The sequence below is a fragment of the Heterocephalus glaber genome, unplaced genomic scaffold (genome assembly GCF_053883595.1).
Source record: "Heterocephalus glaber isolate CG9 unplaced genomic scaffold, H.glaber_assembly_v1.0 deba00000331, whole genome shotgun sequence".
Taxonomy (NCBI): domain Eukaryota; kingdom Metazoa; phylum Chordata; class Mammalia; order Rodentia; family Bathyergidae; genus Heterocephalus; species Heterocephalus glaber.
The window spans coordinates 67,275,335-67,303,210 of record NW_028258142.1 but is presented as its reverse complement, the minus strand read 5'-3'; the positions used below and the strand labels follow the sequence as shown (position 1 = coordinate 67,303,210).

Sequence of the window (27,876 nt, the reverse complement as noted above, 5' to 3'; positions counted from 1 at the left end):
CAGTCTTAACTAATGAAACATTTCAGTGATCTTTTAAAGAGCACAATTGGAATACTCCAACTGTATTTAAATATTTTTATCACCTAATCTAAATATAGTTAAGTGCCAAAACTTACTTAAATATAGTTGAATGCTTGTCTAAGAAATGAGGACAATGAAATCTAATCTAATCTTCATTGTGTGAGGCCAGCTGTCTTTTTGTAGGTAGCTGCAGTCAGTTTTTAGACACAAAGAATCTAAATGTCCCCTTTTACTTTTCTAGGAAGGTAAGTGCTTTATTGTTTTTTGTTTTGGGGGGTTTTTTTGGTACTGGCGATCAAACTTGGGTCCTTGCACTTGCAGGGCAGGCGGTGGAACCACTGAGCTAAATCCCCTGTCCATTGCTTTGTTTTACTATGTTTCACTCTTTGGTCAGTTTATCAAGTTAGGATTGCTGTTATATTACTAGCAGAAGCATTTCCTGGGGCGGGGATTTAGCTCAGTGGTTCTGCCGCCTGCCTCGCAAGTGCAAGGTCCTGAGTTTGATCCCCGGTACCAAAAAAAAAAAAAAAAGAAGCATTTCCTTTCGTCACTACCATGACAAACAAAAGATTTTCCTCAACTCTATTATGTTATTTTATTTAATTTAACTTATTTTATTTTATTTTTGAGACAAGGTCTCTCTTGCTGTGTAGTTCAGGGTGGCCTTGAGCTCACTATATAATCCAGACTGGGCTCAAATTCACAGCACTCTTCCTGCCTCAGCCTCCTGAGTGGTGGGATTACAGGTGTGCATCACCATACTAGGCATGCTAATTTGTTTTTTGTTTTGTTTCTTAGAAGATTTGTTTCTTAAAACATTAATATTGAGGAAAAAAAGAAATGACAGGCTTGAAATGAGTTACGGTTTATCATTTTCTATTTTCAGATGACCACAGCCGTGTTAAACTGCAAAATATTGAAAATGATTACATTAATGCCAGCTTAGTTCACATGGAAGAGGCACAAAGGAGTTATGTCCTAACACAGGCAAGTATGTGGCATTGAGCAGATGCCTGAAAATGCAGTTTTATGGTGGGTTTGCTTTAAAACACAGCCAAAAGTGTATCTTGTCTTTTAAGTGAAATGGTGTTTCATTTTTTTCTGGTTATGAAATGAATTGCACCCACTATAAAATTTTGAAGCTTTGAGTATTTAAGGTAAAATCAATTAATTATTTATTTATTTTTAGTACCGGGGATTGAACTCAGGACTTTGTGGTTGCCAGGGAGGTGCAGTGCCACTGAGCTACATCCCTGGCCCAGTAAAATTATTATTATTTTTTTTGGTACCGGGGATTGAACTCAGGTCCTTGCCGCTTGTGCAGCAGGTGATGAAACCACTGAGCTAAATCCCCGGCCCAGTAAAATTAATTTTTAATGTTAACATGCACCTTCAATGAAAATTGTTACGGAATGACCAGGCAATTCTTCAGACAGATGTCTTTCTGGCCTCTCGTCTAACACGGGGCTGTTACTGCTTTGTGGCGGCTGCCAGCCCTTTTCTCCTGGCCTGTGAGGGAGGTCACTGGAGTCCTTGAGAGCTCTCTGCCCTCCTGTGCGCAGATGCTGTCTGGCCGCCATTAGGGCCAGGTGCCCCCAGCACAGGGCGGAGCCTCTGCTGGGCTCCTTCAGCCACCCGCCTGCTTTCTGTGGAATGCCTGGCCATGTCCACATGCAGGTACCACTTTTCTTCCATCCCAAGATAATAGGAGCGATTTTTGTTCATCCGCACCAGCTGCTCTTTGACATATAATAGAGACTTAGTTTATAGCACTATCAGTTCTCCCAGTTAAAGATTTTTAAATATTCAGAAGATAAGCCATAATGTTTGAGATTTTTTAAAACCTGACTTGGATCAGAATGACTTGTTATTTGAAAGATTAAAAAGTTTCATACAGTAAAAATATGTTCCAGGGCCGAGGATTTAGCTCAGTGGTTTCGCCGCCTGCTGTGCAAGCGCAAGGACCCGAGTTCGATCCCCAGTACCAAAAAAAATCCGACAACAACAACAAAATATGTTCCAGTTAATGTAACTTAGCTGTAAGACCAGTTTTAATGCACAGGAAACTATAAAATTATTTTACTTGAGATACAAAAACTCCTGTAGATAAAAAAATGTTTTTAGAGAATTTTGAGGGGTTTTTTTGGGTTTTTTTTTGGTACTGGCAATCAAACTTGGGTCCTTGTGTTTTCAAGACAGGTGGTGGAACCACTAAGCTAAATCTCCAGCCCTATAATATTATGGTCTCAAGGTGCATCCATTTTCCTCCAAATGACCAAAGTTTATCTTTTTTAAAAAAAATTATTTTAAAAGAGAATCTGGCAGGTACATGGCAAAAGACATAAACTTGCAGTTCAAATCGCAAAATGAAGGGATACAGTATGCATGTGAAAAGACATTCATTGGTCCAGCAGCAGTTAGGGAGTGTGAAGCTGAGCCTGGACTCAGAAGGCAGAGATTCGGCCGTGCTGATATTCAGTGGCCACACGACCTGACCGCTGGAGGTGAAGACTGAGGCGCATTATTGCACCATTCTTCCTAGGACATGGCTGACATGGCTTTGGCAGCTGCACACAAACCATCAGTGATGGCGATTTCTAGAGACTAGGAGGATAGTAAAGGCTAACTCGCTGCGTTCGGCCTTTGTGTAAAAGTGGAAGTGTTTTTATGTGCATTCATAACATGTTTTTAATGAAACAATGTTTAGAGCCAAAAATTTACTTTCTTTTGGAACTACTGTAACATGAAAATATAGAAATGAAGGGTTATCCAGGACCCTTTCCTCAGCCTTTCATTCTCTACCATTTTTTTCCAGTATTATTTATTGGTTCTTCTTTCTCTTCTCAGTCCTTAAATACAGGCCTTTCCCAAGGTTGTAATTTAACTTGTTTTCTCAACTCTGAGGCCCACGTTGGGCGGCTCTGCTCAGATCTGGGGCAGGCTTCCTGGCTGCTTATTCATTGAGAATCTGTTGAGAGCCAGTCCTTGGTGATAACTATTCTAGTTAAACAGAGTTTAGTAAAAACCCTGCCATCAGGAACTTGGTATTCTAGTGGGAAGTAAACTAATAATTAAAATCCTTTTCTTTGGTACTGGGGATCGAACTCAGGACCTTAACACTTGCCAGGCAGGCGAGGCACCACTGAGCTACATCCCTGGCCCTAGTTAAAATACTTTTGCAACATTGTTCCCCAGTTTACCTGCTTTGTATAATGTAAACTTCAGGAAAGTGGGAAGAAGCCAAGCTTTGTGGCCACGGCACTTAGGCCATGTGGTCGCTTTGGACTGCTGTGCTCTGTCTGGGCAGGTGGCCGCGCTCAGCCTTTATATCTGTGCTACCTGCATCTGTCTGTCTCTACCACTGTAGAGTGACATTTTGAGAAACACCTGTACTTCCTTAGCAATATGGTAAGCACTCCTGTGTTGTATTTGTTGTGGCCTTTGTTAGTCACAGTACTTTCAGTGAGAGTGACCCTTTTATGAAGCCCCTGACACATCCCATCCTGGTTCCTGCCCTTGGAATACTTACAGTTCTTGCCCCTGTTGGGCTGTTACTTATGTGTCCTTCCAGAGCCTGCCTCACTTAGAGTGTGAGAACTCAGAACCTGGCCATTTTCCTTCTCCTGACTTACTTCATATATTTTCTAGAGCTCTGCTGTCTACTGGATGTGTACCTCACATTCTGCACATTCTGAATCTTAAGTTGTTTGTTCATTCGTTCTGAGCAAGCCAAATCCAGTCCTGTCATCTGTGTTAAAATTGTCCTTGTCACCTAGGAGTCCTTTCCAGGCTGCCTCCCCGCCCTTTTGAGAGATCTCATTTCACCTGTCTTATCAGCAGCATTTTAAGGGATGCTCTTGCCCGCAGACCCATCCGCTGCACAGGCGTGGTTGTGCTGTGCACCTCACTTCGCCTCTCTGATCTTTGTGTCTTCCCAGACAGGCAGTGTCCTGTGCATGGAAGGCCTGGCTCAGGCTGGCCTTCTCCAGCCCCCTGCCTTCCTTCCTCTTTGTACTCTACTGTCTGCTTCCTACCCCTTTCTGCTCCCCAGGGCCTCTGTGGTGTTTGATCTTAGTCATGCCCCCTGTGCACTCTGTGAGGGCCTAAGGCCACACATCTAAGTATACCTTTGGCCTGCACCTCACACACTGTTAGGACCAGAGTGTGTACACTCAGAGAATAGTTAGAGAGGGAAAACTGGAGGTGGTGAATGTTTACTCCCCCCTGCTGTTCTGATTCGTCTTGGTTGCTTACTTTTTTTTTTTTTGGTACTGAGAATTCAACTCGGGTCCTTGCATTTGCGCAGCAGGCGGTGAAACCACTAAACTAAATCCCTGGCCCCATAGTTGCTTACTATTTTTAATCATATTCTTCTTGGAGTTTTATGGATCAAGTTTTAATAAACCCCTTGGTATATTATGTCCATTTTGCAGATTTAAAAATTTTGGTAACACTGCTAGTAAGTGGAAGAGCTGAGAGGTACACCAATGTCCCTCTGATTAAAAAGCTAGTGTCCTTTATACTACAGCAACTGTTTGCCTCCTGTTGTTCAGCCTTTAGAATCACTAATGGAACTGGGGTGTGTGTATACCCCAGGTAGCAACTTCACTGGTGAATGGCTTTGTTTTTTGTTTTTAGGTTAAGTAAAAGGCATTCATTTGCTGGGGATTTTCTCATTGCTCTTTTCTCCTGTAGGCTGTGTGTTTGTTTTGGAAGTAAAGAAAGCAGTGGATACTACCTGAGTGAAGAGAATAGTGTCCTTCAATGTAAGGTTACAGTCTCTGAGCAGTCTCCATAGATTCCCAGTGTTTTTTTCAAGTTAATCTTAGATTTGACTCACTTAAGCAATATTTATTGAGCATCTGCTGCTTACCAGGGAGTGTGCCTATGCTAAAGATGCTTGCAGTCTAGAACCACTCGAACCCCTTGTTACCTGTGGGGCTGCAGCTCTGGGCAGCCCTGGCCTCTCACCACCTGCTGTACACATTGTGAGTTGGCTGCATGTTCAGAGTTCCTTCAGTACAGGAAAACGTCATTCACTGAACTTTTACTCATTCAATATGAGTTAGGCTGGGGTGTGGCTCAGTGGTAGAGCATTTCCCTAGCACACATGAGGCCCTCGTTTGCTCCCCAGGCCTGAAAAAAAAGTTATAATTTGAGCATGGTCTTTTCATTTCATATCTTTAAGCAAAACACGAAGTAGTTGGAGGTACATACGATATGGGGTGTCCCCCTCCCCGTGTCCCAGTGGCATTTCTTGTAATACATGGATTGTTGCCCCTTTGAGTTCTGCCACATGCTGTCCCGTTGAGGCTGTGCGAGCTGTGCTTTTGTAGATTAATAGTTGCAGAGTAGTTCAGGTACTTTCATGATTTATGCTTTTTCTGGAAATCCTTTTGTAGTTGACTTGGGCTTGTTGACTGGCCACTGCTAACACAGAATTGCTCTTTGCTTGAAGATATCGGCATGACATAGGACCTCTTTCTGCTACAGAGGCTGAGGGGAACAGAAATTGGCTTTGCAGCTAGAACGTAACCAGTAAGATGCCCCTGCTTGTGATTTTGACTCTGGTTTGTTTACAGGTGATGCGTAAATACCAGAGCCACCTCTGACAGTGCCAGTGCAAGCAACAAGGCCAGGAGCAGTGTCCCATGCTGGCTTCTTCAGGCAGAACTTGCCTGTGCTTTAACTGCTAGGCTCTGACCTCTAGTTCCCAACTCTGAAAGCCCCTGATAGCCTAAACAATCCCCTTTCCAAATAAATAAAGTTGATTGTTTGGAACCAAAATCCTAACCAGTTCAGACTAGTGCTGGTATTGAGCACAGCTAGTGTTTGAATTCAAGTGGATTTTAAGTGTTGGTTTTCTTACTGATCTCACCCACTGGCCGCCATATTAGCAGCAGGCCTGAAACATCTGGAGGGCTCATGTCTCAGGCCTGCTCTTCCTGACCTCCACTGACTTGCAGCCTCTGCCTTACAGGGTCCACTTCCTAATACCTGCTGCCATTTCTGGCTCATGGTCTGGCAGCAGAAGTCCAAAGCAGTTGTCATGCTAAACCGAGTTGTGGAGAAAGAATCGGTGAGTAATATCAAATATCTGCAACACAGTGTACTGCATACACTCTTTGGCTACAAAGGTTTTCCTGTGTGTGTTGGACTAGGGTTTATTCCTTAGTGTGGGCCTTTAATTGCTCAAGGCTAGGAGTCAAGATGTTTCTGACCAGAACTAATGTTACCTTTTTCCTTCCTTACCTTAAACATTTATATAGTAATTGCAGACCACTCATCTATGAGAGGAAATATAATGATATAATTACTGACTGGTGGTGATATATAGGTTTTAGGAATCCCTAGGCTTCATTAGAATCTTTTTTTTTTTTAGTACCGGGGATCGAACTTGGGACCTTGGGCTTGTAAGGTGGGTGCTGGAGAACCACTGAGCTAAATCCCCAGCCCAGCATCTTTATATTATTGCTAAAATTTTGGAAATGACCTATAAGATTAAAATGATGCTTTTTATCTTTATAAATTATAGCTGACTCTTAGGTTATTAGATAATAAATGTCGGAAAGTATAAATTTATGGAAATTTAAAATTATAATCTAAGTACAGTGCCTGTTAGTGGTGTAACTTTGATTAAGATGTTTCACTTTTGTAGCTTTAGATTTTATTTTTGTCCAAGCTAATTGCAGAATATTGTCACTAAGGTCTCTTCCAGCTTTAAGATCTTGTATTGTTGATTGTGGTACCACAGGGTGGCCCTATAATAGCAGCACTCTGGGAGCCTGAAGCAGGAAGATCACAAGTTCAAGCAAAACCTGGGTGACTTAGTGATTTAACAACACTCTGTCCCAAAATACAAAAGGGCTGGGCATGTAGTTCAATCCCCAGTATCATCAAAAGAATTTTTTAAAAAGTGTTTTGCTTCTTCAGATTCCTGATTCTTACCTCTTTCAAAATTTGTGGTTGCTGATTTTCAGTGATGATGCAAACTTTCTGTTTCTAAACTGAAGTGGCATTGACATTCAGTAAGTTCTAGGGTCAGCACTGTCATTTATAGTGGTTTTCATGGTCTCTAAACTCATTCAGAAATTATGTATCATTTTGAACAGTATTGTAAAGTAGATGATTTGTAAATTTCATCCCTCCTCCCAGATTGGGTTACAGATTACTGTTAGTAGGATAATGGTACTACCAGATTTTAGAAATCATCTTTATGGAGAGTGGATCTAGATGGTTCTTAAGATTCAAGTTTAATTATTTTGGAAAGATTCCAGCCATTTCTGTTAGAAGCCTGTTTTTTCTGCCTCATATCTGCTGCTCTCTTTTTTACACCAAGAATCCCGGTGTGAAAGAATCAAACACATCCGAGATACAGAATATTTTATAATGACTCATTTCCTTCATCCTGTACCACGTAGAAAACAGAGTCCCAGCAATATCTGTTCTGCTATCGAAATAATTCCTGAAAATAGTTTGCTTTTCAGTTTTTCCCATTCTTTTCCTGTTTTTTTTCTTGGTCTCTTAGTTGTTCTTAACCTACATTGGCAGAGCATATGACACTGCAGTCTCCCCTTGTGACCCTTTTCCAGTATTCTGTGCAGTCACCCCTTGTCTCCGGGGAGATGGATTGTAGCACCCTCTGCCAATACAAAAATCTGTGGATGCTCAAGCCCCTTTTAGAAAGTATGGTGTAGTATTTGCATATATGTTATGTACATTTTCCCTTATTCTTCTCTAGATTATTTGTAATACCTAGTATGATAATTTTAAATGCCATGTGAATAGCTACCATATTGTATTCTTTAGGGAATAATGACAAGAATAAGGCTTATGTGTTCAGTACAGATGCAGTTTTTCTTTTCTTTTCTTTTCTTTCTTTCTTTCTTTCCTTCCTTCCTTCCTTCCTTCCTTCCTTCCTTCCTTCCTTCCTTCTTTCTTTCTTTCTTTCTTTCTTTCTTTCTTTCTTTCTTTCTTTCTTTCTTTCTTTCTTTCTTCTTCCTTTCCTTCCTTCCTTCCTTCCTTCCTTCCTTCCTTTCTTGGTAGGGAATTGAACCCAGAACCTTCACACTGAGCTATACTCCCAGCCTTTTAAAAAACGTTTTATTTTAGGGCCGGGGATTTAGCTCAGTGGTTCCGCCGCCTGCCTTGCAAATGCAAGGACCCAAGTTCGATCCCCAGTACCAAAAAAAATGTTTTATTTTGAGACAAGGTTTTGCTAAAAAGCCCAGGCTGGGTTCAAACTTGCAATCATCCTGCTTCAGCCTCCCAGACTTCCAGGTTTATAGGTGTGTAGCAGTATGCCTGGCTTACCTAGATATTTTTTTTAATCTGAGGTTGGTTTGCAGGTGCAGAACACATGAATAGGGAGGGCCAACTGTATGTATTTGATATTTATCACAGTCTCTGTTCACGTCTCTCTAGTTGTTGAGAAGCTTATTTTCTAGTGTGTTCTAAGAGAGGACTTGTGGGCATTATAATCTCTGATTTCTTATATGTCAGTGACAGTTTACCTGGTGTTTTAATACACACAAGTCAGTATGGCAGGGTATAGAATCCCTGGCTCACATCTGCTTTTCTTTGAACAACATAAAGTATATACTTCATTTCCCAACTTAAATGTATTACATCATTTCTTTCTGATACTACAAATTACTGTCAGAGTCAAATGACGTTTCCCATTGAGAATACTTAATCTGTGTAAAAACTAGGTAAAAGGCTTTGAATCTTCTCATTCTTTCCCCTGATTGAATTTTAGGAAATTACTGATTTGAAGTTAGTTAAGTAAATATGTGATATTTGTAGATATTTAATAGCAAATTCATAGATAACTATGGAAAATAATTAAAGCCTTTTCAATTACTATTTTAAGATCCTTGTAGGAGTTTGATACTTTCAGAAGCATAAGTGAATGTCATATGATGTTTAAATTATAAGACATCAAGCTTTAAAAATAACAACTTTCAGGGGCTGGGGATTTAGCTCAGTGGTTTCGCTGCCTGCTGTGCAGGCACAAGGACCTGAGTTTGATGCCTGGTACCAAAAAAAACAAAACAAAACATAAAAATAACAACTTTCATTTTTATTTGTGACCACAATATGTTAATAGCTTTTTTAGTTTAACAGTTACAGGGACATTTAATTTTACAAAGCCGCTTTATAAAATGTCAGTCTTACTAAATAAACTTAACTGTTCTTATTTATGACTAAATTGAAAAACTATAGCATGTATGTTTGAGGTTTGTTTTCAGCTTTTATGGTTTCATAATGCCTAAACTAATCTTTTAAAATTTAGGTTAAATGTGCACAGTACTGGCCAACAGATGACCGAGAGATGGTGTTCAAAGAAACAGGATTCAGAGTGAAGCTCTTATCAGAAGACGTGAAGTCATATTATACAGTACATCTGCTACAGTTAGAAAATATCAGTGTAAGACTTTTCTTGCCAGGAATTTGGGGTTCATACAATACTTTGAAGACTTATTCACTCTTAGATTTGGAGCTTGATGCAGCATAAATATTTGAAGGTCTGTGATGGTACCTAGTCATGATTATTTGTTTTAAAATTTTGTTTTTATATAGACTAATTCTTCAAGGACTCAAGACAGCGTAGAAACCAAGAAATTCAAAGTTCAGGTTGATTGAACATTATTTATTAAAAATACTTTGGGCGGGGGTTGTAACTTGGTAGTACAGCACTTTCCTAGCATGCTTTAGGCCCTAGGTTCAATTCCCAGCACCAAAAATGAAATTAAAAAACAAAGTTGGAGGGGGCTGGGGATGTAACTCAGTGGCACTTGGCCTGCCTTGCAAACACAAGGTCCTGAGTTTGATCCCTGCTACCAAAAAAAAAAGTTGGAGGGACTGAGGAGGTGGCTCAGTGAAGAGTGCCTGTCCCACGTGCTGGAGGCCCGGGGTTCAGTCCCCAGTACTAAAAGGAGGGAGGTAAGAAAGGGCTCATGCCAGGTGTAGGGATGAGCCTGTAATCAGGACTGCACTCCTAGCCACTCAGAGGCTGAGGCAAGAGCAGGACAAGCCTCGGCTGCAGCATGCCCTTGGGTTTGATCCTCGGCACTGCCCAAGAAAGGGCTTGCAAATGAGACAGGTCTGTGCTCATGTGCCCACTGTGCTGCTGGGAGGTACGCTGCTCACCTTCCTGGCCTTGCCTGATCCTGTAGAAGGCTGCAGCTGTGGCTCGGCTCAGGGCCGTGTGCAGATGCGAGATGCGAGATGCGCATGCACAGCACCTGCTTCAGAAGCCCAGCAAACGCAGTGCCTGTGCTCGTCACTTTCGGGGTTAGCAGAGCAGTAAAAATGCAGCTGATTCCCTCAGAAATGTGTCCTTGTGGAGCTGGGAAATGGTGAAACACGTGTAGCAGTGATGGCAAGGATGTTTACTTGGATTTTCTTCCAGAAATAAATGAAGTGCTCCTTGGTTGAGACACATAACGTGGTGCAATTGTGAACCTTCTATTGCCAAGCTGGGGTCATACTATCTCTCTTCCTTTGTGCTGTAACTAGAATAAGCTAGACAATAGGAAAAAGTCCAACTCTGTGATGCTAATACTATAACTAGGAAATAGGTAGGCATTCGTCCAAAGTGACATTAAAAGCATATCTAGGCCGGGATTTAGCTCAGCGCTTCCGCCACTTGCTTTGCAAGCGCAAAGACCGGAGTTCCATCCCCGGTACCAAAGGAAAAAAAAAAAGCATATTTATCCTTTAAAGCAAAATACTGTTTGATTTAATTGAATGTGAAGTGATTCACACATGGTCACTAACAACTCCGAGTTTTTCTAGAAGACAAGGACGACAGTCGGAGCAGTTGTTAGGCGAGGCGCCCCGAGAGGTCGGCTCCTGGGCGCCCCGAGTGTCCCAACAGTGTGAGCACAGGGGCCGCTGTGTGCTGGGGGCCACTGGGTTTCCTCTCCCTGCGCCTGTCGCGCCAGGAATGAGCTTGTGGGGGGACCTTCCAGCTCACCTAAAAGGCTCAAGAATTAAAATAATTCGGTTTACTTTTCAAATTCCTGTTACTGTATTTATACCAAATATTTTATTTACTATGTCATGAACTGCATTGAGATACGTCAGTGTCCGTGATACTGGGTGGTGCTGTGCTTGTCCCCAGAAACAGACAAGCTTTTCATGGCTCCTGGAGTCATCCTCTGTTGCTGTTTATCCCAGCAGTTTATCCTTATCTTCTCATAGAAGACATTAAACTTGATTTAGGTGAAGGGGATAGGTGTGCTTCCCCAGTTCTGAAACAGCCCTAATCGGGAATTGATCATACCTCCAATAATAATAAAATTGGTGTTTATATTTTGTCAGGTTATAAAACACTTCTAAACGTACATAGTTGTGTGTGTATGTGTGTATAATTTGATCCACAGTCTTCCTGCAATGTAGATAAGTAAACGTTCTTACTATCTTCATATTTAATTTTTTAAAAGGTTTAAAATACATTAGGATATAGGGTTTTTTCCCCTGTAGATTACCTAAGTGGCAGACCAAACTCAGATGGAGGTCCTGACATAGAGATGTCTTTAAAAGTATGCTAGTTCTTAGCTATGCATGGCGGCACACACCTGTAACCCTGGCACACTGGAAGTCCGAGGCAGGAGAATCGCAGGTTTGAGCCTGGGCAGCTTTGCAACTCAGTGAGACCCTGTCTCCAAAACGGCTGGAGAATGTAGCTTGGTGTAAAGGCCCGGGACTCAGTTTGCATACCAAAAAAGAAACGACGGAAAAGAAAACAAAGTAAAAACTAGTTCTTGCAAAGGAAAATTGCTTCCCAAGCATCCTTCTGAAGTTGAGGTTGTCACGTGTGAGCTGGCCAGTGCCTGTGCATTAGTCACTGTGAACTGTGAGCTGTAACGAACGAGGGCTTGGCCCAGACTAGGAAGTTCAGTTGCGCTTTATGATTTGGTGGGGAGCTAGGAGTGTTAGATGAGCAAAGTGGCCCTGCCTTGTGGAGGTCAGAGAACTGCACTGATTATGTAGGCTCTGGAACCAGATTGCCTGAGTTTCGGTCCTGCCTGCCACTTCTCAGGGCTTGGTTCACATTACATTGCTCTGTACCTCAGTGTTGTCACCTGTAAAATGAGGGCAGCAATCTGCCTACCCAAGGGGTTGCTGTAGGGTTGAGCCAGTGACGCCATGGCTGTGCTGAAGACCAAGGGTGCCCCAGTTGCAGGCTTCTGTCGGGTCTGTTTCCTTTGTCACAGTTGTGAGTTGGGAAGGGTGCTGGGAGCCTGACCCACAGTGATGACGGAGGAAGGCAGAGAGCCCACCTGGCCCAAGACCTTTCTCAAGGCTCCTGTGCCGTGTGTGGAGAACCGGTCTGCTTCTGCAGGGTCCGACTCGAGTCTGTGAATGACCCTGGGGCCACAGCTGCTGTCTGCTTGGAGCAGAGCCCTCACTGTCCTGCTGACAGCTCCTGCTTGAACTCCTGCTCCTGGAGGAAGAGATTCTGTCTTTGTTTTTAATGTGGCCCAGGGCTTATACTGTGGCAGTAGTTTGGAGAGGCCTTTTAAATGCAAGGTCATGTAGAGTAGTTGTCCTTTATTTTTCTTTTTAGTTGCACTTTCTATTTTCTGTAATGTTGTTGGCCAGTTTTTATGATCATCAGCTTCCAGGGATACTGTTACAATGCTTACTGTCTTCTGTTTCCTTGTCCCTATAAATTTACCACAAACAGAACTAGTGTTTGAATTATTTTGATGCTCAGCTGGGATTGACTCAAACTAGTTTAATCATTTGGCCCACCTAGAATGCACCCCCAGCCTGTTTATTTCCTGCCCACCCCAGAACCCCTGGGGGCTGGATCTTACTAAGGCCTTTCTTCAGGTGCCTGTGACCACACTTGTCCCTGTGGGCTCAGTCTCTTCCCACTGCAGCTCACTAACTTGTTCAGTACTCGCATGACCCAGTTGTATTTTGACTCCATAACGTTTTCAGCCCCCATGGGTGGGATCCTTACCTGCTGCCTCTGTTCTCTGCCATTACACCGGAATGGTCATCCTAGAACACAGGTGTGGTCACCTGCCAGCCCCCTCAGGCACACAGGACCACGTGCACGCCGTCCCCGCCCTGCCCGTTCTGCCTGCCTGTCTGCCTCCTCCTGAGCTGTGGCTCTTCCTGGTGAGATGTCACAAATAGGTCACTTCTCAGGGCTCCAGCCTCTGCATAGTGCGCCCCCTCTGCTTACACTGCAAGCCTGTGCCTGGCCTGGCCTGCCCACCCTGATCTGGTGAGTTCTGTCTATTTTCTAGATGAGTCACACTCAGCAAATGCTTGTCACTGACAGTACAGTGATCCCCGCAAAAGTGGGCATGGGACCGAGCTAGGCAGTGACAGGGTGGGTACAGAGGTGACGTCTGGCTAAGGGGTAAAATCCACAATGTTGTCACTGTTTGGATAAAAAGGAACTAGTCAGCGCAGAGGTTAAAAATACGCCAGATTTTACAGTTGATTGGAATTTTTCTTGGACTATAGCAGAGGCAATCAGTAGGTGTAATTGTCTTAGGAACAGCTGGTGTCTGTTAGGCATTTACCACATGCAGGGATCTGTCACGCACTTTATATTCATTGCTTCATCCTTCACAGGAGCCTTATAAGGTAAAGACCATCTCTTAACTCCATTCATTGGTTATAAAACTAGGGCTTAGTAAGTCCCATAGAACATGACCTTGGTACGCTCAGTATATACCTAACGTGTGAAAACACTTGGGTCTGGACCCCTACAGCTCTGTAGTTTTTTATAACAGGAAATTTATAAGCTTGTGTTTATAGTATTAACTCAAACTTGGATGGCTTTGGAAAGACATACACTTATACAGCCATAAACTTCACAGCCCCCTGTTGCCTATTATACCCAACTTGCTGGCCTTCATCTATAGCAAGTTTGACAACCAGATTCAAAGACCACATTTAGAATTTTACTTCATTAAAAGGACTAGCAAGCCATTAGCATTTTTGGGTAGCATGTGGTAATACTCATTGCAGTTTTACAAGGGAAACATGGCAGGCAGGTATGGAAGGGCTGCCACTGGGGCCGGCGGGGTCATTGTAGCTGTGGATGAAGCCAGGTGTGTGCACATAGAAGGTGGGGCCTAGGAGCAGTGATGGGGAGACCCCTGAAGAGGACAGCAGCAGGCCTCGGTGACGGAGGGGAGGAGAGGACAGAAAGCTTCCAGATGGGCAACTCCCCTGGCTTGTCAGAAGTTGTGAAGTCTAAATAGGGTTCGTTTGGAATAGAGGTGGATCTTGTTTTGGCTCTGTGTCTTGATCCTCATCATTTAGCTCAGTGGCACTGCGCCTGCCTTGCAAGTGCAGGGTCCTGAGTTCGATCCTCAGTACTGCCAAAAAATAAATAATAACAACAATTATTTAGAATTTAATTTAAAATAAAGCCCATGTTCCCTCTCATTTTTCGTCCAGCATGGAAATCCAGTCGTGCAAATCCATGACTCTGCCTGAGCAGTGAACGCTTGTGTTTCAGTCCATAGGCATTTGTAGCTCTTGAGTTACAGGGTTTTGTGGGCTATGCTTCTTTAAACCTTGTTTCAGTAAAAGTAAATTAATCACAACCTCTCAGAAAAATCCTTCAGCCTGGTTCTGCAGGGCAAGAAAAGCAGATTTTCAAAAATTTGTTAGCAAGGAAGACTGTGTTACACAAATAGTCATGAGCACTTCTGGGAACTGGCTTCCACTGTCCCGGACAGCGTGACCTGAATTTGAAAACCATGAAGAGATACTAGCATTGAGCCAAAACTGCGTAAGTGAAGAAGCTCACAGCTGCTGTGGGTTGCGGGGCAGCCATTCATTGAAGAGCCAGAAAGCGGTACAGTTGTGGAGCCAGGCCGGGCCACAGCTGGCAGGGTCCTGACCTTGGCTGGTCTCCTGTGGGCCAGCGCTGGATGTGGTGGTTGGCAGCCACAGCAGGGCAGTCGTCAGTGAGGAAGAGATGGGGTTAGAAGCCCACTAGAATCACACACCCCTCTAACAGGAGAGAAGACTGAGCCTTCTCCTGAGCCCACCCCAGGGGTGCTGCTGTGTTAGCCGTCCACCCACGGCTATGTAAACGGAAGCTAAGTTCAGCCTTACTTTGGAATGTGTTTAACTTTCTTTTTTTAATTTGCTGTTTACTCACAGAACATTGGCTGTTTGTGGTGTGTGCACCTTTGAACAGTGCACCCAGTTGTGTAACCACAGCTGTAATAAACACAACGAGTCATTCTGTGTGCGTGATACTGGGGATTGAACCCCAGGTCTTCTCACTGAGCTACACCCCTAACCTTGTTTTCATTTCTGTTTTTTTGTTTGTTTTTTTGGTACTGGAGATCGAACTCGGGACCTTGAGCTTGCAAGGCAGGCGGCAGAACCACTGAGCTAAATCCCCGGCCCGCTTTTTCATGTCTCAGGACAAGGGTCTTGTTAAGTTGCCCAGGCTGGGCTCAAACTTGCTACTGTCCTGCCTCCACCTCCCAGGATGCTAGTATTACAGGTATCCACCATGATACCCAGCTACAGTAATTGCTCTATCCCCCACCCCAAACACACAAACAGGTTTTTGTACTGCTTGCATACAATAAACCTTGTACCTCACCTCCCACCCCTGGCAACCAATAGTCTGGTTTCTGCTCCTGTAAGTTTGCCTCTTCCAGGGTCTTATTAATGAACTCATACCGTGCATAGCCCTTGGAATGGCTTCTTTCACTCAGCATACTTGACTTAGAATTTAAAAGGAAAGCCGGCTGGCATGGCAGTTGCCCATAACTACAGCTGCTTGGGAGGCTGAGGCAGGAGGGTGGCAAGTTCAAGACCAGCCCAGGCGACTGACACATGTGCACTCTGAAAGTCAGAACTGCAGATGGGCAGTTGTCTTTAATTGAGAAGGTAGTATTTAGGGTGCTAGGGGTACACCTCAGTGGTGGAGCATGTGCTTAGCATGCACAGACCCCCGGGCTCAATCTCCAGCACCAGAAAGAGAGAAAGAAAGAAAGAAAAGGAAGTGTTTTGAGATCTAGAAATCATGATCGTCATTTTAATTAGTAATGAAGTACTGTATCTTCTACGTGCCTTCAGTATATTGAGAACCTGTGGCTCATAGTGTGTTTGGAATTATTAAAACTATATTAAGGTGACTGAAAGAGTGTAGATCATGTTTTTAAGTTTTTGCACTATATTTTTCAGTATCATATATCTGAGTCTAGAAGTTATTTTTTTTAAAGTGAAAGCTATTTTCTAATTTTGAAATTTTTTATTGGGAACAAATGATAATCTATAAACATATGGGCTTTTTATTTTTATTTATTTTTTATATTTTTGGTACCGGGGATCGAACTTGGGTCCTTGCGCTAGCACAGCAGGCGGCGAAACCACTGAGCCAAATCCCCGGCCCCATGTGGGAGCTTTTAAAGAGTGCTCCTATGCCTTCTTTGTCCAGAAACGTCCTATAACAAAACTAAAAAATTGCAAAGACATACAGAATATCACTGCTTCATTTACAGAAGTGGAGACTATGAGCTAGAGACCTGCTCCATGGGGCAGAAGGCAGTTGGCAGGCAGCTAGGGGGCATTTTCGTGAGTTAGGAGACATAGAGATCATCAGGAGTGTCTAGTTAGCGGTGGGGAATCCAGGAAGGCTGAAGAGGCAGGAGACATTTAGCATGTTGGTAAAAAACATCTTAGGATATCACCAAAGGCATACAAACAACTTTGGGATCAGAAGTTACTACCCTGGGGGAAGGTCTCCATTAGAAGAGCAATTTCAATTAAAAAGGTACAGATTATTCCTTTAAATTCAGAGAGTTTTTGTCTGTGCCTATGTAGCAGTATCTAAAAGTACCTCATGTAAAGAGATTATATTTACAAAATAAAATTGTAATTCTTTTTTTTTTTCTGGGTTTTTTGAGACAGGGTTTCACTATGTAGTTTAGGCTGGCCTTGAACTCACGACAATCCTCCTGTCTCAGCCTACCAAGAACTGGGATTACAGGCATGCACCACTGTGCCCAGCGAAACTTGTAATTCTTACAAAACAAAATATTAACAAATGTGAAATCGTGATGGTAGAAATTTTTAGAACAAAGAATCACTCACCGTGATGCATGAATGAGAGAGAATTTGGCAGATGAATGGTACGAGTTAGTGGTTGAGACCCCGGATGTAGCCCTGGACTGCTGCTTCCTATCTTAGCTCTGTATCTTCTAACTCTACGACTTCAGGTTTCTCATCTGGAGATGGGTTTTAGTAGGATTGTTGTGTGAATTATAAGCAAAGAGCTTTACACAGGCCTCTACTGTGTTATGTGTATTAACTGTTACTATAAAATACTCCAGATTCCTGTAAAGAATGTTCCCTAATCTGTATGTGTGACTATCAAAACCAACATGGAAAAGGCTCAGTACAAACAGCCCCTAGGATTAAAACTGTTAGGCAATACACATGATCTTTTCAAGGAGAACATTAGAACTAACTTCTCTTTCCTTGATTTTCACTTTTTAGAGTGGTGAAACCAGAACAATATCTCACTTTCATTATACTACCTGGCCAGATTTTGGAGTCCCCGAATCACCAGCTTCATTTCTCAATTTCTTGTTTAAAGTGAGAGCGTCTGGCTCCTTGGACCCTGAGCATGGGCCTGCGGTCGTGCACTGCAGCGCCGGCATTGGGCGGTCCGGCACCTTCTCCCTAGTGGACACCTGCCTTCTTCTGGTGAGTGCTGCTTGCGCCCCTCGTGCCGTCCTCCTAACCCTGATGTCCTCGGCCAGAATTAGCTCTGTCAAGGTTGAACTTACGCTTTCCTTTGAAAAAAAACCTTTCATTTCTACCCTTTCGGCTGCGTCTTATTTATGACTGTTGGGGATGTATCCAGGATAATTCTAGAGATCCCCAAGAAGACAGAAATAATTGTCTCCCCCTTTCAGATTTTAATTCATCTATCATATTGATTGAATTTCTTCCTCAGACAAACGCGTCAACTCTTTTTCTTTAGTTAAAAACTAGGGATAATGATAGTACTCACCTCATAGGATGGCTGTGAAAATTCATAGGTTACTGCTGTTTTCTAAATATCCCATAAATGTCAGTATGGTATCGTTCCCCTGAGATTTTTGTATATGCTAGCTACCAGGTCTGTGTTCTTTCTCCACCAGTCATTCTTGGCCATGGCCCCCTTTTCTCTTTGTGGACATTTAACATAGGGGTCTTCTGGTTTCCCTGATGTCCTTTCCAACTTCTGTCTTCTTCCTCCCTCCTTTAGTATAGAATCAAACCCACCAGTAAATACTTTCTGCCCTGACTTCGGAGTCATCTACTCTTTAGTGTTCCCTGTAGTTTAATTTCTTATTTTCCTAAAGATTGTCCTTAAAGTGGGCAGTTCACTGGACTGTTGTCATTGCATTGACTTCAAGGTCCTGTGTCTGTCTTTCTGCTGTTGGTCTTGCAGCTGTCCTTGTTTCCCTGCACTTGTCCCAGCATTGTGATGCTTTCCAGCACTACTCTGGCACCAAGTAGATTGTCAGATGAGCCAGCATGATGGTGTCCTTCCTGGTGAGCACACACACTTTAATAGGGATCGTGGTCGGGAATATCTCAAGTGCAGTGTGTGAAAGCTAGGGATTAGGAGCTGTTGAGTCAGAACATATCTACTGGATTACTTTGCCACTCTGCCTGTCTGTAGTAGTATGTTTTAGCCAAAAATTGATTACAAAAAGTGAACTTTGTCATGTGTAGAAACTGTGATTTCTGTTTTGTTAATGCAGATATTAAAACTGGATTATGTGTTTAAGCCTGGTCCCTGCCAACCATTCTTTTCCTTCTCGAGTGTGGGGTGGTTTCTAAAACCAGATTAGTAGTTGAGAGCTGGTGGGATGTCTCAGTAATATTCTCTTGGATCAGGGGCTTTTTGGTTTATTTTTCCATCATTATTAGATGGCCACTGTACATTTAGACGCTGTGCCTATAGTCTAAACAGCACGGCAGTGGACAAGAAGGGTTACTTCTGCCAGGACCTTTTAAGAAACCAATCACTGTGGATTCACCCTTACGCTGTATGAAATTGGCCACAAATACTTCCTTTGTCCAGTTATTGACCAACACGAACGAGATAACTACAGCTGGTGTGGATCAAGTATGCATCAGGTGGATAATCAAGAGTCACCCCATGTGTGTTGGGACAGTCGAGATGTGAAGGATGGTGGGCTGGGACGTGTGCTGAATCGCCCTTGTTCTTACAGAGAAGCGCACATGCAGCAAAAGCCCGAGCACTGACCTTGTGTTGCTTGTTTCCTGGACTCTAACAATGAAAGGCTTGGCTTCTCTTTACCTTTCTTTCAGATGGAAAAAGGAGATGATATTAACATTAAACAAGTATTACTAAATATGCGAAAATATCGAATGGGACTTATTCAGACTCCAGATCAACTCAGATTCTCTTACATGGCCATAATAGAAGGAGCAAAATGTATAAAGGGAGATTCAAATATACAGGTAAACTCTTCTTGGGGAAAAAAAATAATGCTGGTTAAATACAGCTAGCATCACATAGCTGTGCCCCCCCAGTCCCTTATCTTGTGCCTTCCAAGCAGTGTGCTTGACTTTGTGTGTAAACCCAGCTGTCTGCTTCCTCGTGTATGCTCAGCCTCATGTTACATCTCATGTGTTGCTTAAGCCCTACTTGCAGGGCTGGGCTGTGTTTCAAAGGGACAGTGCTTGCCCAGCTCAAGCAAGGCCCTGGCTTGCACCCCGGGAAGGCCTGCCTCGTGGGACCTGATTTCACTAAAAGAAATTTTCACTAAGGGGGTTTTGAGCGCTTAGTAAAATCAGAAAGCATAAGTACTTTTTGCCCCATTAAAAACTTGCTTGGTTTATGTAATATTTAACTGTTAATGAATAGCTGCAGTACTTAGGACAAACATAATGAATACAGTACTAGTGAAATTGTGTTTTTCTGATTGGTGGCTTTATTTTCATGAAGATATTTTTATTGTACATTTACAAAAGGTAAGTTCACAGACTATCAAAAACTTGTGTTATTAATTAACTAAGGCAAAATATCAATAGAAACAGAACTTACAACAGACCCCATTTTCTGTCTGGTCTAATTGTATAATATTGGACATAAGTAGATGCAGGTTGGGCACCCGGAATCTGAAAATCTAAAATCCAGAGATTTTTGAGCACCTACAAGATCCTCAAAAGTTTTGGATTTTAGAGCATTTCAGATTCATGAATTTTGGATTAGGGATACTCAACTAATAAAGTCTATGCAGTTACCTAGGATCAGAATGACTTCTGGTCCTGTGCGTTTTGGGTAAGGGATACTCAGCTTGTTCTGTAAGGCAGTAGTAGACTCTCTCCATTGTGCTTCTCATTTGTGAATATGCTTGTTCTTTAATTTCTGTGATTACTAGCCAGTACAGAACTAATCTGAATAGTCTCTTTATAACGTAGACCATCAGGGTTGGATAAGTGAGTGCTGTGTAGATTTCAAAGACATATTAAAAATACTCTTAAGGGATACATGTATTAGTAGCTAACTTTTTTGTGATTAGTGTTATTTTAACAGTTCAGTCAAACTTTATTATATTAGTGGTTTTTTAAAGTTTTATTTAAAGGATTTTCTCCTGGTTTTTAAACAACATTCAAAATTTTTTTTAATTTAATCAATTTTTTTGGTACCAGAGATAGAACTCAGGACCTTGTGCTTGTGAGGCAGGCGAGTGTCCCTGAGCTAAATCCCCAGCCAAATTTGATGTAATTTTATCCCATTTTCCTCCTCCCCTCCTTATGTACAGAATCTTTGTTTCCATTTTTTTCCTTCTATTTTCACCCTTTCCTTGTCCCTTCCTTCCTTCCTTTCTCCTCCCTTGTTCCCCTTCCCATTTGAACATTTTCTTCCCATTTCCCAATATCTGAAGAAAATTTGTAATGGAGAAATGTTAGTTTCTCAGTGCAGAAATCGAAACCCCAAAACAGTCCTGTGTCAGAGCCAGGCTGGGAATGCTCTCACAGTGAGCAGTGATTTAGGTGAAGTGAGCCATCTCAATGTTTGGTTAGGAAAGTTTCTCTCCCTTACCTTTGAAAGCTTTGACCAAGTTAAATCTGGAATTTAAAGGGAGTGGAATCATTAAATCAGGCTTTTCCCACACCCTTGGGGCAGGCTGCCGCCTGCCTGTTGCTGCTTCCCTGCTGCAGTGAGTGAGGAGTGAGTCTAGGGAGAGCGCACTGTAACCGCACAGCCCTTCCTTCCACTGTTGGGCTTGTGTGCGTTTGTGTTTCTGTCGTTTAGAGTGTGTGCCTGTGCGTTATCAGGGTCTCTGTCACAGCGGAGGTGAGGTGTGGACCTGCTGTCCTGTATTGCCTGCATGGATCATCGTGCAGTTTGTAGCCAGGATGACCTTTTCTGTGAGTTTATCTGATGTGTAGTCCTCAGACTGAATTTAAGGCATTCTCTGTGCTGGTTCCAGATAAGATGTCAGAAGTGGCTCCATATTTCTGTTACTCAGGGTCAGACAAGCTTGTGAGTGAGTGTCCCAAGGCATTGATTTTTACAGAAGTGGTCTTAGCAAGACTACAGTGATATATGTGGAGCTGTGGAATTGTTTCTGTTGTGAGAAAAATGATCAGGTACCATGAGAAAATTCAGAGTTTTGGAAGTGTATCATGTATAAGGTGGAAGTCCTCTTAGCTCCCCTGCGCACTATTTGAGCAGCACGTTTCTGGCTGGTCTGACAAAAATATCTTCAGCTGCTGAGTGTTGATAGACAGCCATAATCCAAGCAGGAGGCTGAGGCAGAAAGATGACCATGAGTTCAAGGCCAGCCTGAACTGCATAGCGAGACCCTGTCTCAGAAAAACAAAACAGGCCAGGGATTTAGCTCAGTGGCACTTCCTCCTGTCTTGCACGCACAAGGTCCTGAGTTTGATCCCCAGTATCAAAAAATAAAAAAACTCTTCAACTGAGTTCTCTGATTTAGGGACAAGATCTTGGTGGTGGAGATTTGGTGCCGGAGGGCTTGTTCCTCCCGGGAGCCATTCTAGTGGTCCTTGGGGCTCCCTCAGGCCCATTTTGGGGCACTGCTGGCGTTTATGAGGGAGATGACCTGTGCTCTCTGACCCCCACAGCCCCACCTCTTACACCACTGCATTCGGCCGTGGTGTATGTTCTCCGGAATTTGTGTCCATGTATGTGGCTCTGTTTATTTTCATAAATGGGCTTTTTTCTCCAAATAGTACACACGTGCCGTGGTGCACTTGCCATGAAGACGAGCCTCTGCTTTCTCCTAGTGCTGTGCTGTGCTGTGCTTTTGGACTGAGCTCTGGGAGCTGGCTAGTCTGACTTAACATGTGCTTAGGTTTGAAACACTTAATACAGAGGGAAAGTGTAAAGTATCTCAGTGATTGTATGTCCAAGTGGTAATGTTTTTAATACTTTGAGTTAAGTAAAACATTATTAAAATCATCTTTTAATGTGGCTGTTAGAGAACGTGGCTCATGTTTTATCTCATTGGATAGTACTATGGTTGAGCCTTTACATAGAAGAACAAAGTATAAGTTCTTTAAAATCCTAAGTCGTAAAAGTTTGATATGTATTCTGAAGATTTAAAGTTCCTTAGCTAATGTGAAAATCCAGAGACATCGTGAATGCGGTCACAGCCACGGTGCTGCCTTCCCCGACACAAGTGTGTGGAGTCTGAGAGGCTGCTTCCCTCCACACCCACCTCCTGGCCTGTGTCTCTGCCTGTCTCGGAGGAAGTAAGAACTGTAGGAGAAGGGGGTTTCTTTACGGTGGGCCCCAGGCAGCCTGTGGAGGGGCTTCTTGTCTCGTGCAAATCTAGGTTGCTGCTTCTGCTGATGGCTCGGGTTTGGGGAGAGGGTGACGCTGGCTGTGTTGTGACCTGGGACGCGTTCCCTTTATCTCCGTTCTCTGAAGGAGGTGGTGGAGAATCGCCACTCTGTTCTTTCTTACATGTTGGGCAGAATTCACCAGTGACTGACGTTGGCCTGGTGCTTTCTAGTTAGGAGTGTTATTAATTATTGATGCAGTTTTTCTAAATACAGGCAAATTAGTTTTAGCAAAACTAAAAATAGTTTTAGCAAATTATGTCTTTCAAAAAATTGATGCATTTCATCTCTTACCGAACTGTGAGCTTAGAGTTGTTCAGCATTTCTATTTGTCTGTTCAGTGCCCTTGGGACCATGGTGATGTCCTCTCCACCTCTCCTTCACTTTGGTCATTTGTGTCCTCTCCTCCTTAGCCTGGGTAGCGGCACATTGGTTTTATTAATGTTTTTCAAAGAAGTAGCTCTTGATTTTCCTGATTTTTCTATCAGTGGCCTGTTTTCCATTTCATTGATTTCTGGGCTAATTCTATTTTTTTCCCTTCTACTTTAGTCTGGATTTTGTTTTTTCCTAGTTTTCCTAAAGTGAACATTGAGGATATTGATTTTGGGTCTTCTTTTCTGTAAACTTTCCACTAAGCCCTGCTTTTTGCTGCATCCCAGCTTTGACATGTTTCTGTTTTAATTTAGTTCAATTTTTTTTCTTTTTCTTTGCTTTGAGGCAAGGTCTCATTCAGTAGTCCAGGCTGGCCTTGAATTTGTGATCCTCCTGCCTCAGTTCAAACTCTCTTAGTTTTTCTTGAGTTTTGTTCTGTGGTCCCTGCATTACGAAGCACGTTGTTTTAATTTGTTTGCTTGGGGATTTATCTTTTGTTTTTCTGGTTTAGTTCCACCGTGGCCTGAGAGAGTTGTCATATTATTTCTGTGCTTTTGAATGTGTTGAGGTGCTTACGGCCAGGATGTGGTCTCTTGTGCTGGATGTTTCATGTAAGCTGGAGACAGAAGTGCTCTGGAGGTGTCACGTACACAGTGATTACGTTGGCTCCTCTATCCTTCCTGACCACTGTCCTGCTGGGTCTGTCCGGTTCTGGGGGAGGAGAGCCGAGCCAAGCCTCCAGCTTACACACACGTGTCTGTCTCTCCTCACAGTTCTGGAAGTTTTTTTGCATCGCATAGTTGATGCTCTGCTGTGGAGTGCATACACAGTGAGGATGTCCGTGTGTTTCATAGGACTGACACCTTTCTCCTTGTCTGGGTAACTTTCCTTGCTGTGAAGTCTGCTCTGTCTGAAATCAATACAGCCTGTCTTGCTTGCATGTGTATGTGTGAGTTAGTGGGCAGTGTTGTTGGTTTCTCAGTGAAGACACCTGCATATGTAGGTATAGAGTGATTTGGGGACCTTAGAGACGAAGGAGAGCTGTTAGTGCATGTCTAAAATGATCATATCTAAATCAGTAAATATACATGTGTGACCAGATAGCACATACTCGGTTACAGAAAACTGAAAACTCTGGTGGCCCTGAGCTGCCTAGGTAAATGTAGATAGTTCCTAGTTGCCTTTGGGCACAAGGTCGGCATAGGTACAGACAGAAGTTGCTGGCGTTGCCATGCTTTTGAGCCTCCAGAGCAGTCGTCTGGTTCGGGAGTTCAGAACTGGTGTGGTGAGCTCGCTGCCTGGCAGTTAGGTGTGCCCACGTGTAAGTGCTGTACACTGCTTTTACATTCCGGCTTAACTGCTTCACACTACCCTGGAGCTGCTCTTCTGGGCGTGGGCTCCAGGCTGGGGTGGGGTGACACTCCTAGCAGTGGGGCTGAGAGGCAGAGGCGTGCCGTGTGTGGATGTGGCTGATGCGGGTCCCGTGGTGCCCTGCGAGTCGCAGTGAGTGTGGTTCTGCTGCTTGGCTCTGCTGCCTGCAGGGATGGGTGGGGCATGCGACCTGGGCACACCTGCTATCTCAGGCCTCCTCAGCGAGGGCCCTGAACAGGCTTGCTGCACAGACGGGCAAGTTGACACTGCTGGTGTTGTGTTTTAGTTCACTAGCTTTGTCTGTCCCGCTCCTTTGCCTAGCGCTCTTCTTGCTGACAGATCCTGAATGTGCATTGTATTCTGGAAATGGCCCAGTAGGACGTGGGCTCTGGCATCGCCTCATTTACTGACACTTTTGAGTGTTGTGCAAGAGGAGGCCACGCAGCTGTGAGTGGCTGTCAGTGAGGACTGGAGACAGTGTGACACCAGTACTGTCTGCTGGCTCAGACCGGGGACCTCTGAGTCACAGGTTGTCGTGAGGCCCACAGGGTGGTCTCCCGGGCTGGGCTTCGGTTAAAATTCTGGCCTGCTGGGGATCAGCCGCCCCGCCCAGCAGGCCACCCGGGCTCCGCCCACCCCTGCTCTGCAGGAAGAGGTAAAGGCAACGCCTGCCTCCGCCTGCCTCCTCGACGGTGCTGCTGGGAGGGTGCCCAGTGTCCTGGCCTAGGGTGGGCTGCCGCAAGGCTGCTCGGAGCAAGTAGCAAAAATGTCAAATGAGGGAGGAAGGGAAACTGGCCCTGACACCAAAATGAGAGCCCTGTGCTTAGAAGCCACCATCCAGTCTGGCCTCAGCTGGCAGCCGTTCTCTGTGGAGCCCAGGCCTGCCCTGGATGGCTCTGGGGCGCCTCCGCTTCCCCCTCCCAGCTCCTGTGCCCGAGCTCGCCCCTCCCCAGCCCTCGGACTTCATCCCCAGCCAGACCCCCCAGCAGGGGGGCTCCCTGCCTTCCACACACCCAAGACTGGGGGGGGTCACATCTGGAGTCTCCCGGACGTCAGCTGTCGTAGGGCAAAAGAGACTCATGAACTATGCCGCTGTTGCCAGGAACGGTGGAGGTGGTAAAATGCCTTTTCCTGTTAGTCCCTCTGTTGCATGGTAATAATGAGACTGGTGAGAAACAAGTTTATCCAGGGTCTGAGTGGGTTTTCCGGGGTCTTTTGAAACCCTAAATATACAAGGTCAAGGGTTCCCTTTTGCACAGAGGTAACTCCGGGGAACGAGGGCCCCGCCAGTTCCCAGAAGCAGGCGCTGTGGTTGTCTGTGTGGCCAGTGCAGGCAGCACTGCTTCCCACCTAGGCCCTGCAGGGCTCTCAGGGCAGCCTGTCCCACCACTGTTCCCGCACCAAGCTCAGCCCTCGCTGCCGCTGCAGGGGATGGGTGGGGCTGTGTTCCTCGCCCTTGGTGCCCTGGGAGCCCGTGGCCCAGGCTGGGACAGACGCCACTGTCCTCACTTCCCAGGCCCCAGGGGAACCCACACAGGCACACACTCACACTCACACACACCCCCCCCCCCCCCGTGGCCCAGGAACGGCGGCGTGAAGACATGGGACACGTACCGCTCACTGACCTGACTGACACCAGGCATTTCACGGGCTGCCTCGGCGGTCCCACAGCAGTCTGCAGTCGCTCAGAGAGGAGGAAATGGAAACCTCCCCTCCTTCTGCTCTGAGCCGAGCCTTTGCTGTTCTGTCTCTGGCCCAGTGGTGGGCTGGTTGGTGGGAGATGCTCTTGTGCACCCTGAAGACCTGCTTGGAGATCGCCGGGTTCTTGCTGTGGCCGGATGGTGCCGAGCACCCAGGCAGCGCGGTGCCAAAGCACATGCGAGAGCTGTCCTGCTCGCTGTGCCAGCCCACATCTGCGCGTCGGGACTGTATGGAGAGTCGGAGCGATGCGACTTAGGCTGAAATCTTCTTACTGTGACTCAGACCCAGTGTAGTTTTGTCTCAAATAGGCAGACCCACTAGATTTCATTAAGATGGTTGTATTCAGCTCAGCTACATACTGATGTGCATAAAGATTAAGTGCTGTTGTTCTAAAAGCTTGAGCCTAAGAACCATACTTAACAGTGCTATGGTATGGTAAAATGCCTTCTTTCATTCATCTGTTACTGTCACAGGGTTTTCGTCACTTGAATCCTTTCAATTCATAAACCCTTTTTACTTGCTAAATGGATTTGTTTCTGGCTTCTCTTCCCTATCTAGAAACGGTGGAAAGAGCTTTCTGAGGAAGACTTATCTCCTGCTTCGGATCATTCACCGACCAGAGGCGTGACTGAGAAGTACAATGGGAACAGAATCTGTCCTGAGGGAGAGAAGCTGCCGGGGGAGCGGTGTGCGGGGCTGTCCTCCAAGATACAGGACTCTGTGGAGGAGAGCAGAGAGAGGTGAGCTGCACAGAGGGCGGGCTGTCACCTGCTAAGGAGGGTCGAGGGTGTGCACAGTATGTGCCCTTTGCTCCTTCATTTATTACCCCGGGGTTTTTGCATCATAGATAATGACATAGTTTGCTCAGAAAGCTTTCGATCCCATTAAAAAGTCAATGCTGCTGGGCATGGTTGTGCACTCCTGCAATTCCAGCCACTTGGGAGGCTGAGGCAGGATGATCACAAACTCAAGGCCAGCCTAGGTTACTTAGTAAGACCCTGTCTCAAAATAAGTCTGGGTTATAGCTCAGTGCAAAGGCCTTGGGGTTCAGTTCCCAGTACTGGGGTGGGGGCACTTAGAAGCCAGTTGAGGAGACAATACTACTTGAATGCAGAAGTTAATATAAGGAGGTGTTAAAATACTAAACAGTATGGTACAGAAAACAAATGGTGTGAATACCTGTCATTTGTACAAATATTGTTTGTACTGGTTGTAATTGACAGTATGCTGTTAATAATGAAATTGTAAAGTAGTACACAAAATTCCATTATTGAAGGAAGAAAAAAATCTTTTTCCCCAAAATTGCATAAAATCTATTATACTTTCTGATATTTTGGAACTTATTTTTGGTACCGGGGATTGAACTCGGGTCCTTGTGCTTGCGCAGCAGGCGGTGAAACACTGAGGTAAATCCCTGGCCCTACTTTTTGATTTTTGATTTTTGATTTTTTTTTTTTTTTTTTTTGGTACCAGGGATCTAACTTGGGACCTTGTGCTTGCAAGGCAGGCGGCAGAACCACTGACCTAAATCCCTGGCCCTTGATTTTTGATTTCTTAATG

General features: G+C 44.4%; 1 protein-coding gene across 7 annotated transcripts in view; it reads left to right on the top strand.

Moving 5' to 3' along the window:
- Ptpn2 (protein tyrosine phosphatase non-receptor type 2) overlaps positions 1-27,876 on the top strand; it is a 68,139-nt gene that overhangs the window by 32,591 nt on the left and 7,672 nt on the right. For 4 of the 7 annotated variants that reach the window (XM_004853277.3, XM_021265286.2, XM_004853276.4 and 1 more), the window contains exons 3-8: positions 908-1,008; positions 6,002-6,100; positions 9,317-9,451; positions 17,530-17,739; positions 19,363-19,515; positions 26,875-27,056. In XM_004853277.3, the coding sequence (XP_004853334.2) occupies positions 908-1,008; positions 6,002-6,100; positions 9,317-9,451; positions 17,530-17,739; positions 19,363-19,515; positions 26,875-27,056 (880 nt within the window). The remainder of the gene's footprint in view (positions 1-907; positions 1,009-6,001; positions 6,101-9,316; positions 9,452-17,529; positions 17,740-19,362; positions 19,516-26,874; positions 27,057-27,876) is intronic. The other 3 variants (XM_087195159.1, XM_087195155.1, XM_021265287.2) reach the window with 1 other exon arrangement.